Source organism: Martes martes (assembly GCF_963455335.1).
Source record: "Martes martes genome assembly, chromosome: 2".
NCBI classification, from domain to species: domain Eukaryota; kingdom Metazoa; phylum Chordata; class Mammalia; order Carnivora; family Mustelidae; genus Martes; species Martes martes.
The window spans coordinates 142,609,627-142,625,572 of NC_137889.1; the positions used below are offsets into that span (position 1 = coordinate 142,609,627).

At 56.4% G+C, this 15,946-nt stretch overlaps 1 protein-coding gene across 1 annotated transcript in view; it reads right to left on the reverse strand.

Moving 5' to 3' along the window:
- The window catches only part of SORCS2 (sortilin related VPS10 domain containing receptor 2), a gene marked incomplete at both ends in the record, with an annotated part of 422,366 nt that overhangs the window by 247,044 nt on the left and 159,376 nt on the right, over window positions 1-15,946 (reverse strand). The window contains one exon of the mRNA XM_080797075.1: window positions 6,496-6,563. Coding sequence (XP_080653201.1) covers window positions 6,496-6,563 — 68 coding nt within the window. The remainder of the gene's footprint in view (window positions 1-6,495; window positions 6,564-15,946) is intronic.

Genomic DNA, 15,946 nt, shown 5'->3' on the forward strand with positions numbered 1-15,946 from the left:
GATGAGGGGGTGGATAGTGGAGAGAGGTGAAGAAAGCAAGAGGAAGAGGTGGGGGGAGGGGAAGAAGGAGGAGAACGGGCAGCAGACAGGAAGATAGTCATCAACAGCTGGGAGGAGTCCTGGGAGGGTCATGGAACAGGGGGAGCCAGGACCTGAGTGAGGACAGAGGGAGGAAGAAGAGGCTCGGGGCTGGGGATGCGGAGGGACTTCCTCAAATGTCCTGTGACCTTCCAGCCACCCCAATTCTTGTTCTAGAGTATTCTACAGGCACCTCAAGGCCTCAGAGCCTGACCTCATCAAACTGTTGATTCAAATTGAATTATTTACTGAATAGATTCAAACCCTGAAAGCTTTTAACTCAGTGCCTGTCCTAATCCCTATCTGCTCTGGGTCTTGATTAAATCAAGCTCAGGCCTCCACAGTGATGCTGAAGCCCTCGCCCGGAGAGGCCGGTGGAGGAGGGAGGACACCTACTAAGTGCCAGGCGTCCACGCATTAGCTGCCGTCCTCACGTTGCCATCTCCGGCTCAGGGGAGACAGGAGACGATGCAGCAAGGCAGGGAGGTCTCAGAGCCCAAACAGAAGGGCGATGTGTGCAGGGCACGAACCACGCAGCAGCGGGACCCGAGTTAGCCTCAGGGTGAAGCCCCTTGAAGTCTAAGGCTGCCCTGCCTTCCAAGAGGGACTCCATCGGCCCAGTGCATCCCTGTTCGCCCTGACGCTCTGGACCCCTGAGGAACTGCCATCGGCTCAGGAAGGGCGTGCCCCGTCTCTGTACACCTCACCCTGGGACATTGAGCCACATGGACGTCCCCATCCCCGCTGTCATGCTTGTCTGCAGAGCAGGACCTGGAGGCTGCTTCATATCAGTGCACGTGGAGAGGTCCTCAGAGGACTGGGGCTCACTGCCTCGAGCACCCCAGACCCTGCGTTCCCAACACAGAACACTCAAATTCTATCCAGGGAGACAGGATAGGACCGCAGAACCCACTCGGATTTTAAGCAGGGTTGGGTAACAATGCGATAACATCCTACAAGAACAGAAGTGATCTCAACACCTCAAATGCCAACTCCACCAGAACGCAAAATCCATGAAACAGAGCTTCCCAAAGTCGGTGCCCAGGAAACCCGGTCCCAGGAAACGCTCAGCGGAACAAAAATACAATAATACATACACATTAAAATGCATAAATAAAATGGAATTGAAATTAATCTGATTTAATTTAAATTTAAAATGAAGTAACATTTAAATCAAAATGAAAGCGCACGGTCTCGGATGAGATTGAGAAACGCCTCCCAAGTGCCCCCAGGAGACGTACGAGGGGCGCTGGCGTGTCAGAGATGCCCAAAGTCCTGAGGCAAAGAAACCTGGTTGATTTTCAACCCGAGAAGATTTCCCAAACTTAGAGGACCACAAAATGTGTATTCTCACCAAACCCCTATGACCAATGTGATATTTGCAACTGTCACTCAGCGAACATCAATGTTGCTCCTCTCCCCTCCCCCACTGGGGTTGGGATGAACCCCATGAGTTGCTTTGGTGGACAGAATTCTAGCAAATGGGAGGTGAGCAGAAGCCATGAATGTGCTCGTGGAGTTGGCTTGGTTCTTGAGAGGCCGTGTGGCGCATGGGAAGAACATGTCCTCATGACCTCTGTCCTGTCAGCCTGGTCCCAGAACAAACACAGAGGGAGCAGGCCATGCCCACCAGCTTGCGGCCTGAAGTAGAGCTGCCTGTCCACGCCCCGTGCAAGGAAGCCAAGCCAGTCCACCCAGGGGCATGAGGGTAAGTATGTGGTTCACACCATTGAGCTCAGGGTGACTTGTTAGGCGTCCTTATCACCCACAGAATGACTCTTCTAAGAATCGCGCACAAAATAACGTGGCAAAGAAAAACACTCGTAAGAGGCACCATTCTGATAAGCTATCTGGAAAGAGGTGTGCCTGGGGGGCTCCGTTGATGAAGCGTCTGCCTTCTGCTCAGGTCATGATCCTGGGATCCTGGGATCGAGCCCCGAGACGGGCTCTGCGCTCAGTGGAGTCTCCCTCTCCTTCTGCCCCTCCCCCTTACCTGTTCTCTCTCTCTCCCTCCCCCCAAAAATAAATAAAATCTTTTTAAAAAGAAGCCATTGGGAGAGAATGAACAGCGCCTGCTGGGAGCCTTAGAATCAAAGGTCCTGGAGAGCATCTGGGCTCTTCGCAGCAGAGAGGCAGGTTTAAAAAAACGTTAAGCCCCCCAGAGGAAAAAGATGAGTGACCCTAGCAGGTGAATCCGAGGGGAGGAAACTTGACAAGTCACTATATACAGAGAAAGTATGTCCAGGCTCATGAAGAGTCAAAAAGATGAGAAATAAACAAAAATGCAAAATCACAAAGATGTGATACACCCCCACACCCGCCCAAGTGCAGACACACGAAGCCTGATGGTTGTGGAGACGTGGAGCGGGCATTCCTTGGCAGACAGACGGGCAGCAGGGAGCAGAGAAGGAAGCTGGAGACGCATGTGGGGACGCTCATGGCAGCCCTGATGGGAATAACAAAATCGGGGGCGGGGGGAATCCTCACACTACCCCAGCAGGGGGACGCAGACATCAGCCAGCTAACGTGTGCTGCATGGAGAAATTATCAAAACCGAGTTGGTAATATAAATCAGATTTCAAAAGGCACCATGATGTCATTTATATCAATTCTTTAAACACACTGAACAGTAGAACCCATCGATGGTGGACCGATGCACACGCGTGTCATTCACCAGAATGCACTCGGGGATGGTCCCCGCCAGTTTCAAGATGGTGGTTTCTTCTGGGTGGGCGATGGCGGGGTGTGGGGGATGGGAGGAGAAAGGAGAGAGCTGGGCTTGATCAGAATCTGTAAGAGTGTGTTTTTTGAAGAGACAGAATTCCCAGGCAGGAAAAAAAAGTTAACATCTATGACAGTGAGGGACCCAGTACCGGGCTAGCCCAGGCTCGGCTCTCAGCTTCCGTGGCTTCCCCCAGACTGTTCCCGCCCATCACCCACTAGCCCCCACCAGCCAGGTGACCCCAAATAGCTGCCAGGGAGTGGAGGGGGTCGTGAACGTCTGCTCCAGGCTGCAGGCCCCGAGCGGGCTCGACTGCGGACTTGGCCTCCACTGTTTCAGAGCTGCCCCTTCTTCTGTTTGCCCAGGAATGGTCTCAGTCTTCAAACTGCCTGCCCAGTGTCCTGGGAACCCCCTCAGGTCGCATTGGCCACCCCATGTCTCCCAGCATCTGGAGGAACAGCCCCAAACCAGGAGAAGGACCGAGCGACATCCTCCTGTAGGCAGAAAATGGGAGCATAGGAACCCTTACACACCATGCCATTCTTAGTTCCGTGTTCCAAATGCTATTTATCTTTCCCTTGAAACCGTCATGGCTCTACCCTGGAATGGATACAAGCCATATCATCTTTCCACAGGACCACGAGCGCCAACGTTCTACACCTGCCACTGTAGCTTCCAGCCCTGCCCGTTGAATCCCTTGTGCCGGGACAAGGAGAGCTGGGCTGCCCCAGTGTCAGCCTTGGGAAGCCACTGGGGATGAGTGAATAGGACCAGACTGTGGGCATGTGTGCTTCTTACGTCCCCGGAACCCTGCAAGGGCAGAGGCTGTGAGGGGCAGCAGGGGGAGAAGGGAGGAGCTGGGAAGGGCTACGGGGCCCCATCACGGATAGAGCGGCAGAAAGGGAGCATGGCTGAGAATGGAGAACCAGGGGTGGGGGCAAGAGCCATTCAGGAAGTCGGATCTGGGTGGTGTGGCCGGAGGGGACATGACCATGCCAGGAGCTGAATGGCGGAGCCAAACCCACAAGTCCATGGACGACCTCCAGAGATGGTGCACAGCCTCCTTTGGAAAAGGGGCAGTTATGGATGTGATTAAGTTAGAGCTTGTGAGATGAGATCACCCCGATCACCTGGGCCGGTCCTAAATCCAATGGTAAGTGTCGTCGTAAGGCACAAACAGAGGACAGACACACAGAGGAGAGGCCATGGGGACGGGGTCTGGAGTGCGCTCAGCCCCAGGAGCTGGAAGAGGGGGAAGGACCCTGCTCTGGAGCCTCAGGAGCAGCCCGGGCCCGCCCACACCTCCATCTCAGGCTCTGGCCTCCAAGATGGGGGGGTGGGGGGATGAATTACTGTCGCTTCCATCCTTTGATCCAGCGGCCCCAGGACCTTCTCACAGACTGGACATCAGGCAAGTGCTGGGCAGGCTGGTCTGAGCAAGAGTGGTCCTCCTGCTGCTAATCGCCCCGGGATACCACTTCAGGAAGTGAGGTGAGCAGGTATAAACATCGAAGACAAGAGTAACTGACATGATTTCTCAGAACCTTCTCTCCCACCTCGTTTAAAACATCAGGACCAAAAGAAGGAGGAGGAAAACCACACGTCTACGTGCTTTATGGCGGTACTGTGGCTAGCGTCAGAAAGAACCCATTCCAGCACGAGTTCGAGGCCCCAGAGCGCCCTGCTGCGGCCACAGGCCAACAGGGACGAGCTGGAAACAGATGCCTGAAGAACGCGAGACATTATTCCAGGTCTGACTCTATAAACACGACCGCGTGAGAAAGATAAACAGAGGAAGGAATGGCGCTGAACAGGGAAGGGGGTTGCTTCTGACATGACTAATTCCTTTGCATGTATTTTTAATAAAGGAGAGGAAAGGTCTGCGTACAATGATGAGAACACGGAGAATTAAAGTCTGTTGATTTGCTCTGGAGAAAACCTCCATCGAGACTGTGCACCTTTCTAGGGACATTTTGGGTTGGGTCAGCTTGCTGGGCGTGCAGTGTCTTCCAGGCAGGGACAGGTTAGGACCTGAGGCTCAGGGTGGAGCAGAGGGACCCCTCTGTCTCCGTCACAGTGGCCCCGAGGTGGGTGGTTGTCCTCTCTCTAGGCTTCTCTACCCGCATCTGAAGAATCTGAGTCTGGAGCCCATAAGCAAGAAGGCCCAGTCCCCACACTCCAGGGCTGGCCCAAAGCCACTGTCCCCACTGTGTCCCCTACAACGATGGGCAGCTCTGTCCCGTGGGCACAGATTACACCAAGGAGGGCTGTTCACTGTCGAAACAACATCTACAACACCGCCATCTCCTCCATGTGTGGCCCGTGGAGAAGCTGCCAAGAGCGGAGGACCCCCGGGCTTTGGATGGTCAGGGGGTGCTGAGGAAGGAGAAGTCCCCCACTTTAGAACTCAGCCGGCAAGCGGCAGGCAGGGACGACGAGGGGACTACAGAATTCTCCTTGGGGGCAGAGAAGACTCGGGTGCCTCTGTTCTCTGCATAACCCAGGCATTCTTGGACCATCCTCCCAGGGAGGGGAACGGCCTCCGTGGGCCAGCCCTTCCCCAGGGGGCCTCCCCCTGAAACCAGTCCCAGAGCATAAACCCTCAAAGGGCTGCCACAAGAAGGGTAAGAAAAACTCAGGGCAGCATGTGCGGCTTACTCCCCAGACCCGGCGCCATCAGGACCGCCAGTGACCACACCAGCTGGCCCCCAGGCAACACCATCTTCATACAACAGGGAAAGGACCCAGCTCGAGGTGCCATTTCAACACCTTCCCAAAGCCTCACAATCAACCATCACGGAATCAACCATCACACTCCCGCCCTAGGAGCAAAGCCAAAAACCAAAAAATAAATCAGCCCGAGGCCCTTCCACCCCGACACACACACACACACACATACACACACAGGATTCCTGATAGCAGATCTGGGTGTTGTTCATGGATTTCAAATAGCAAAATGAATTAATTGTTCCTTGAGAAACACATCTTGAAAACCAAAACGGCTCAACACCCAGGGAACATGGGAGCAACGATCTGCGCTCACAGGAAACAGGATCCTTGCCCGAGAAAAGCTTTGCAAGGACAGCGCAAGACGCTGGGAGCCTCCCTCCCCGCTGCCTGGGTGAGCGGGTATAAACATCGAAGACAAGAGTAACCGACATGATTTCTCAAAACCTCCTTCTCTCCCACCTCGTTTAAAACATCAGAATGGCTGCTTGACATGCTTGGGCTGAATTCACATCTCACGTAGAAAGAGAGCCCCCCTCCCCATTTATTCACCAAGCTCTTCAGCTAAGCCAGAGAGAAAGAAACACGTCTGAACAATGAGGGGAATTGCGTATTTGGTGGACTCTGAGAGCCACATCTGAAGTCTAGGGCACGGGCAGAGGGCATTTGCGCACTGACCTGAATTCACGATGCAAACCGTCCTCCCCGGGGAGGAGTAAAGGAAGCGGGGGGAGGACACACAGAAAGAAAAGCCAGCGAAGACACTTTCTATAGGGCTGTCTCTTTTCCAGGGCTGTGTGGGCCCACGGGGGACACCCTCAATAGCCTTCCGTGTCCCCTACGTGCATTGTGCAGCCAAAAGGAAAGTTGGGAGACCATCAACTCACAGGGCTGCTCTTGCTGGGCATGGGGGGGTCTCGGCCCTCAGCCCGGGGAGACGTGCAGGTACATAAGGAGGGGTGACTTACCGCCACAGAGAACTTTCCAGAACCTTCCCCATGTCTGCATGGTAATACTTCGTCAGGATCAAGATCACCTGTGGTGGCAACAGAGAGAAATCAGTGGGTTTCACGGTTCTGAATGAAGAGGGATAAGACGACACCCCCCCCACCGCCCAGGATTTGGGGTGTTGTGTTGAACATCAGTTGCCTGGACCCTCCTGGCAGGCTCTCTAGGGGGCTCCAGCCACCCTGCAGCAGAGCACCTTGAGTCTAGGCTCTGAAACCTCATCCCGCTCTTCACAGTGACCTTTGGAACATCCCAGTCCTGCGAGGTCCACCCCGTAGCTGCCAGGAAACATTCAGACCCAGCCTTGGACCTTCTCAAACTGGGGCCAAAGGGACACTGAGGTGGTGGCCCAGGCTGGGCACAGAACGCATCTGACAAGGGTTCCAAAGATGGGGACTTGGAGATCAGCCAAGAATGCCCACCAGGGCTGCACCCAGGACAAGAGGAGGCCCCAGAACAGCAGGCTGTGGTTACCCCCCTCCCCCACCCCACCCCACCCCACCCCCCGCCGAGCGCTGGCTGATGGCAGAGCCAGCGACGGGCTGTGCAAGGCCAGAGAACAGCCGAGCGGGCCGGTGGTGGGCCGCACACAGTCGAGGACACACACACTCATGCGAGGGATGCAGAACAGCTCATCACACACACACTGGGCCCCGTGTGACAGAGCCTGTGCCATTTCACGCCCCTGAGAAAAGGCGACTGTTCGTGCTGATGAAAACACCTGCGTCTAAGAGCACCAGAAAGTTCTCACAGAACAACAGAAAGGAAGTGAGGACTGGCCTTGCCCGGCGGGAAAAAGTGCCTTCTCCCCAATTATTTCACTGGCCGATGCATTTTCCCATACATCAAATTTCATTTCACTCGCTGTCAGTCCCTATTAGCTGCTCCTAACACTCCCGTTGCCATGGGAACCTCAGGAGGTAACTGGGGAACACCCACCCCCCGGCAGAGCCATTACCCCAGCTAATCTGGGGTCACCACACCGGCCATCCCTGAGTTTGGTTTCCTGCCGGCAGCACGACCTCCTCAGCTCTCGGGTTTGGGGGCACAGCTGCCCCCCGACATGGTCTGCCTGATCGTCCTCTCCCCAGTGATGAAAGCAGGGAAGGCATGAGGAGGGAACGCCAGCCGAGACGGGATAGTGTGCATCCTAGAGGCAACAATGATCAAAAACCAACTCGAGGCCCCATCCACAGAGACACGATCAGCCCTGCCTTGCTCGGGAACAAAGCGATTTTCTCCTGCCAGGCTCTCAGGCTGCCCGAGCCGAGCAGGAATCCTCTGAAGACCGAGGGAGACAGGCAGAGTGACAGGGCCTGGACATGCAGGAGACAAGCGTATTTTTAACCTATTGATTTATATTTCATAGTCTCGCTGTCCCCAGAGGGGATATCGAGGAGCTGGAGTGTGACAGCTGGAAGGGACCTCAAAGTCTGTTTAATGCAGCCCCTCCAGGGTGAAATCCTCAAGCCAACATCCTTATCAAGCCCCAGCCATTTCAGCCTCGCCCACACACTTGGAGGGGCGGGGAGCTCACCCCCTAACATGGCACTTCAGCCCTTCTGCAGGCTGAGTCCTGCTCTGGGGTCCCTTTCTAGGCAGGGCTAGTGCCCCTCCCACCCCCTTCTGGGTGGGGCTCTCCACTTAGGCCCAGCCCCTTCATATTCCCAGTACCAACCCTACCGGGCCTTCTGGATCCTCTTCCCACCACCACTCCGAATTCCTTGGGTAATTCCTACAGGACTCTCAGACCTCAGTCTAAGTGACAGCACCTCCCAGAAGGCTCCTGGACCCCTCCCCTGGTTCAGTGCCCCCCACACTTCCCAAACACTGCGCTTTCCCCTCCGGCACCCTCCCAGGGGCCAGTTCCCACCACATGATCATGAGCCCTTTGGGGGAGGGGACTGTGTCTTGCCTCGGGTCCCAGCACTGGGCATGCCTCCTGCTAACATGACTAAGGCCTGTTTCCACCCGGGACCCACGGGCCCCTCATCATCCCCACCGACTGATGAAGGAGCCAAAGCAGAGGGAGGGTAAGCCCTGTGCGCACAGCCATTGAGCACCTGGGCCAGCCTGGAAGCCCAGACGGTGTGTCCTCTGCACTCGGGGTGAGGCTGGATCTCTGCCAACTGTACGCGGATACCATCCTGAAATTCTCACAAGGGTTTGAACAAGGGCCCCGTGTTTTCGTTACTATTTGAAAGTCATTACAAAAAACTAAAAAGTATGGCCTGCCCTTGGGGGATGGGGGGGCGGGGGTTCCTCCATGAACAGCTTTGGAAATGAAATATCCTGGAACTATTTTCCAGTGGCTGGCCTATCCCCGCAGCTCTGGGTGCTTTGATCTGGTGGGAGAAAACTCTGGAACAGGAGTTGGGGCTTCTAGCTCCCAGCTGTGGCCAATGGTCTCCTCCCATCCCTGAGGTGGCCAGAGCCCACCACTGGCCTCCGTGACTCCTTCCAGACAGCCAGGAACGCCCAAGGAGGAGACCAGGATTAGAGAACAGCCCCTGCAGGGGGAGGGCAGGCCCCTCGGGTCCCAGGTCACCCCTATGTCTCCTCCCCGCACTGCCAATCCCCCAGGCCCAAGAGGCGTCACGGGATCATGGCAGGGGTGCTGCTCCTGACAGATGTCCCGTCCCCTGGGTCCAGCCAACCTATGACCCCAGGAAGAGAAGCCAGGCTCTGTGGACTTCCCAGGCCTGCTTGTCCTTGAGGCTGCTGGGCTGTGGATTCCATCGGGGGCAGGGAGGACATGATCTATTTCATTCCACCTGAATTCACAGAGCCTAGCATAGAGCAAGAGTTCACCAGTTTTCATTGAATGAATGAATGAATGAATGAATGAATGAATATCCTTTTCTAGAAGCTGATCCAGGGTGGAGACAGAATCTGTCAGGCCGAGGCCACAGCCAACCCCAGCTGACCCCACTAACCCCTGCTGTCGGGGGCTCCCTCCAGAGCCCATCCATCTCCTTCTGACACCAGCAAACACCACCCGAGGGTCCAGAACTCGCCCCTTTCTTGAGGCCCCCGCTTGTCCACAGTGATGCCTTCCAGCCCTCAGGGGAGGGATCTCAAGAATCCTGCTAGGGGGAGCCCACCCCCTTCCCAGGAACAGCATACATGAGGTGTCCCCAACCGGAGTGTCCCAGGCAGCCAGGACCAGCGGTGTGCGACCCGAGCAGCCCCCCAGGGCTCCCGCTTGGTTTAATGCTCTGCTGTCCCCATCTTGAAATTCTTAAAAATGTTTGAACAAAGAGCCCTATGTTTTCACTATGCATTGGACCCTGGGAATAGCATAGCCGGGCCTGAGGTTCCCCAGTCTGAATCCCCCTCCAGCCCCTCGTAGAGCTGGAGAGAGAGAGTCTACGGACATCCCATTCTACCCAAGCCTGCTGGATCTCATCTCCTGGTCAGGGAAGCAGCAGGATGGGCCCAGGTGGGAGGCTGTAGGAAGCATCAGATTGAACACCACAGCCCAGGGGGACCTGGGATGGCTTCATCCAATGCCTGCCTTTGGAAATGGAGAAACAGATTCAGAGGACGGAAGTGTGCTCAGCAGAGGCAGGCCTGGTCCCCCAAAAGCCCCATCCAGGGCCCAGGAATAGCTTCCACAGGCGGGAGCCATGGGCCTCGCCAGCCTGCTCCTACACTGAGCGGCAGCCCAGGGCTCTCTCCCCAAGAAGGAAAAGAAACCCTAACTCATGCAGAGACTTTCTGCAGGTCGTGAGGCCAATTCCAGACCCAGATGGTGAGTCACTGACCCCATGACCCCCAGCGACATGCCCTTCACTCCTCAGGCTCTTCAAGGAGCCTATACAATGCACTTAGAAACAAGGCAGCAGGTCTGTCCCTCAGAGCCCCTGCAAGGGGCTTCCAGAAATAGCCCTGCAGCTGGAGGAACCAGCAGAGTTGCCCGCCAGCAGGGGACCCGTAAGGAGCCTGAGCAGATCTGCCAGTTGGAGAGGAGGCTGGCTCACGGTAGGGAGCGCCGAGGCCCAGGGCTGCAGAGCCCAATGGCACAATAAGGAGCATCTCCACCTGCAAACAGCGTTCACCTTCGTCAGGTGCCCCAGGCATGGCTGCACCCACGTCTCCAACGGAATCCAACAAACGAGGAGGGTGCGGTGCACAGGGACAAGCCTGGCCCTCCGAGCCTCAGTTTCCTTAGCTGCGCAGGGGAGCGGACTCAGTAGGGCGTCACAAGGCTGCTGGGAGAGTGACATCCAACCACACGGACTTCCGCCAGAAATCAGAGCACAGGTATCCTGGGGCCCAGGCCCCCTCTCCCTGCATGGTCACGGGCACATGTCCACATCAGTTGTTTCTGTATCCTGGGGAGGGAGCTCCCACAGCAGCACTGACCAGGAGCCCTGCTGCGGCCTCCTGTGAAACACGGGGCCCCTGCCCATGGCCAGCACACAGCCAGGCCTCATTTGGCTGTGCAGTCTTGAGTGGAGATGCAAGCCCTTTGTGCGGGCGGATCACTGAGCCCTGTGCCTTCTATGGGCTCAAGAATAATCCAAGAAAAGTATCAGATACTCTGGCTCAGTTCAGCTGTCCATCAATAAGCCCATTGCGCATAGACACACACACACGCACTCATGTAGCAGCGAGGATTCAGGCTCAACTGTGAACTCCGAGAACGGACTTCCCATCAGAAAAGGAAAATTCAGGGCCCAGAAGGGCCCCCTGCACACTGATGTGTCTTCCCCTGTCCCTACCCCTCCCCCACCAATTGGGACAGGGCCGGCCCGTGTCAGGCGAGGTCCTCGCTGCTCACAGTGGGGTCTGTGCCCAGGCATGCACACTTCCCCAGAGCTCCCAGAAATGCAGAACCCGAATGGAGCCCCACCCCCAACCTGCTGGCTCAGAATCTGTGTTTTAACCTTAATGTTTAAGAAACCACACTGACATATCTCTGTACACAAAAAAGGGCCTGAGTCCCCATCTGCTCACCCCCATCAGAAGCCCAGACAGGGGAGGGGTCCAGACCAGGGACACCTGCAGAAGCCCACCTTGGCTCTCTGCCCCATGGTGCACTGAGCCCCACAAGAGAGATGCTGAGGATGGGAAGGAGGCTAGTGTCTTCCCCCATGCAACGACTGTGCCCATTACACAGATGAATGCACTGAGAACAGAGACATAAAACAATAGCCCCTAGATCATACAGCTAGCATTTGATGTGGGAACACAAAGAATAAATGAGGCATCCAGTGTTGAGAAAAGGGAGGTCAAAAAAGAAGGCAGAGAGTAAGATGTGTTACGGTGACTTCGAGTGTTCATTCAACAGTCTCATCGCTCACTATGGCCAGCAGGGGGAGCCACAGAGAAGGAGCAGCCAGGTCCCCTGGGCCCACGGATGAGGACCTTCCCTCCACACTCAGGCTTCCAGGATGTCCAGGAGAGCATACCAAGGTGTGTTCTGCGGTCTGTAAACACACGTTGCCGCACAGAAAGGGTCAAAGGCCACCCACACCTGGGGATCCTCGCACACACAAAGGGATGCTTTCTGTCCTGAGCTGTGAGCTAAGACGCCCTCCTGGGGGTGCCTTTGTGGAGGCCTGATCCAGGCCCAGCACCTCACAACCTGTTCCCTAAAATGAGCTTTGGGGAGGGGGGGTGCTCCTGGGCCCCAGCAGGAGGGCGCCTCTTGTGGCAGACGGTGGCAACTGCTTTCATTAGCCCCAGCAGCCCATGCTGGTGGAAGAGGCTGATCTATAGCTGGCAGGGAGGGTGGAAGGTGACAGACATCAGGATGGCCTCCCAATGCCAGCAGTCCCTCCCGGAGGCTCCCTGGGGCTGGGGCCTCCAGCCCGGGCCAGGGCATGTGTGAGATGGCAGCTTGCCGGCTGGCCTTCATGTGAGGCCCGTGGGCCCTGGTGTCACCCTCTACCTGTACTCAGAAGGACGCTGGTCCAGGACAGAGAAAGCCGGCTCACAAAGGAGCCGCAAGAGGCCAGCACCTTCGACAGGCTGCCGGTGGGTGTGTAAGACACACTCACGGTTAAACCAACACCTCACAGCTCACAAAACCACAGCCCGTGGACACCGTGGCCTGGCAATGCCCCCCGCCCCTCCCCAGGGCGCTACTCTGCAGATGTCCTTGTGCGTATGGAATGATGGATGTCCAAAGTCATTTTCTGCAACACCGTAATCAGGAGAGACTGGAAACGGGCGGGGATAGATGGCCCGCAGCCCAGCCACCTCGGGAGCACCTCGCAGCCATAGGGAGGAGGAAGGAAGGCCTGTGGATGGCACGGACGGGCCTCCAGAACACCTATTCAGTGAACAGACCACCGTTAACTGCTAACACACAGGAGATGTAAAAACCACCAGATCATGGCCCACTTAGAAAGAGTTAAAATGGTGAATTTTAGGTCACTCAAATGTTATCTCAACTGAAAAACTGACAGGATCAGGGTTGGACGGGATCGGGGCTGGACGGGAGCAAACCTACTCTTAGGTGACGGAGGAGACATGGGAAGGAGGGTAGGTTCTCACCGGAGACCCGTTATGGTTGCTGACACTGAGTCCTGGGCTGAGTCACCTACTGTGTGTTCACAGCTCAGGCACGTGTGCACGTACTGGGGTCACACACACACATACCCCGGCATGCTGTCACCCTGGTAGCTAAGGCTGATGTTCCCCAGGCCTCACATTGAGGAGTCTCCCTCCTGTCCTCAAAACCTGATTAGGATGCTCATTTTTATGCCGGGGGACTGGCACCCATGGAAGGGTGAAGACTAGACCCTAATGAACACATACAGTCGGCACTCCATAAATGTCCGTTTTCTCTCTCTCCCAGCAAAGCCATTTGAGAAACCCGATCCTGAGCTGGGGGGTGGCTGGGCTGTGAAGGGACACGGAAGGTACTGGGCCAGGTGACAATGCACTCAGGCAGGGTCACCCTGACCAGACCTGGCTGTGAGCCCCGGCGGGGGAAGGGTGTCAGACCCTGCCCCGGGCAAGCACAGGGGCCCTGTCCCACTGCTCACAGATACGACGCAGCACAAGAGAGGGGACACACATTCCCATCCTTTATGTCTCCCAACAGCCCCGCAGATCGGCACCATCATTTCCACCGCCTGGATTAGAAGTGGAGGTGTGGACGGGGTGGGGGGTGACCCCAAGGGTGTGCACGAGAGACAGCAGAGCTGGAGTCAGGCTGGTCTGAGGCCAAGACCATGGCTTTTTCTGTGGAGCTCTCCCCAGCCTAAATGAGAGAGGAGGGGCTTCCCGTGGACCCACCATGCACGTCTTCCCCGCAACCAGCAGGCAGGGTTGGCCCATACCCCGTACCCCAGGAAGACAGCAGGACTCAGCTCTGCACACTTCCAACCCAAGAGCCCTCCTCGATGAAGCAATCTGATCCATTTAAGGGAGCTGCTTCTGCATTTATCTACCAGGGAGAGGAATCCTGTTTCTCTCTACCCAAGACCCCCTGGGGAAAGACAGGGAATGACTGGGCTCAGAAAGCCGTGTGGCACATGCTGATTCTCCGAGGACCAAACCTTGGTCAAGCCCACCGTCTCCCTATAGACACAAAGGGCTGCTGGCTCAGGCCGTTGGCTAGCTCTCAGCCACGCCTGCCACCCACCCCAGGAGCCTCACCCCCTCTCCGTCTACTTCATGAAGTCTCCATGATTCTCTCAGCTGGTGAGATCCCCCAGGCCCCAGGAGCTCCCTGAGGTTCTCACTCCCAAGTGGGCCTACTTGCTAAGCCGTTGCTAGCATGAGGCATCTCCCTCCAACAGAATCTTCCACGGAGCAGAGTGCCTAGCTTCTACCACTTGACAGAGCCCTCTCCCTGATGCAGCCCCCCACCCCCTGACTCCCAGACAGAGAAAGTTCCATTTGGGCTAAAGGGCCCTATAGCCACCCAGGTGTAGAAACAGAGGTCCAGGGCTGCCCGGTGAGTCCAGAGTGGCGCCTGACTCCTTCTCGCTTGTGGTGTCCATACGACCTCCTCTCTGCCTCCCACCATGCCTGGGAAAGGCAAGAGGGAGAGGCTGCCACCCCGGGAGCAGGGAAGGGTCTGGGAAGGTCTGGGAAGGTCTGGGAGGGTCCTGTCTAGCACTCTCTGGAAAAGCAGAAGGTGTGAGTCCACTCTAGAAAGGCCCCTCGCTGCAGAGGCTCTTGATAAGACAATGAGGGGTTCCCAGGACAGCGCTCTGGTGGCCTGGGGAGATGGCAGGGGGTCTCTCACAAGGGTCTGGAGTGGGAGGGTGATCGAACCTGTCCCTTCCAGGAAGAAGGAAGGAGAACATTCATAAAGGATGCAGCCCAACAAGGCAGACATGGGGCGTCCCAGACAAGAATGCCAGCTTCAGCCCAAATGGAACGTTCTCCGCACGGAGCTCTGCGCCAGGATCCTGTGGGTATGGCCACATGGTGGGGAGGTCACACCCAGCTGTCCACACTATCTCTGTGACTCCTTGCTGCTACTTTAAAAAAAAAAAAAATGTTATCATAAGAAAGAGAAATTTGAGAGGCAGTTCACCCAGATACAAAGAATAGAAAACAAAGAAAAGCCTCACCCCTCCCCCGACCCCCCCACCCCTCGGGGACCTCAGACAAACCTCGCAGAGAGTCCCGGAGACAAGGCTAGGCCTGCAGCCACACTCAGGCCCACTCCCCAGACAGCCCTGTGGACTGAGACCCAGACCCGTCACACACACGGTGGGCTCCCTCCACATGACCGGGAGGCCCTGCCTGGGGTATTCCCAGCACATGGGGACCAGAAACAGGTAGGGGTGTAGGAACTGAAAGAGGACAAAGGTAAGAAAGAACATTTCACATGAGCCACGGCCTTGAACCCATGACCCTGCCCACACGGCCCTTTCTTCCTGGGAGAGGCCAGTAAGATACTGTGTCCACAGGGTAGTTTCAGGGACATTCTCCCAGTCCCTGCAGTGCCCACACTGGTGGGACCCTTGTCATCCGGGGCAGCTGAAATACAGACGTCCACAGAGATGTGTCACCCAAGCCCCATTCCCCCCCCACCCCCATGCACCCCATTTAGCAGAACAGCTTGGGGACAGGCAGCAGCAAATCATGCATCCCCTGAAGCCAGACTCCCATCCCCACTGTGGCCTCCAGATGTGTCTGAAGCTGTCTCCGATATGGTGGGTCAGCAGGGGGCTGTCCGTGGCCTTGGCGGATCCACAGTAGCCCCTCCCCTGCCAGGAGCTCACGGTGACCGGCAACGTCCCCACGAGGCCTTGCATCAGGCTTCGCACAGATGTTTTACAGTTCTAATTTCAGACTGCGTCCTGGCCGTCTGTCACCACCCCTCGGAGAGCCCTCGTCCAACCCAAAAGCCATAGGAAGAAGGATTTATTCGTAAGGTCTCAGGCCACTGCGCAAACGGACTGAACCAACCCCTGACCCCCGGGTGCATCTGGA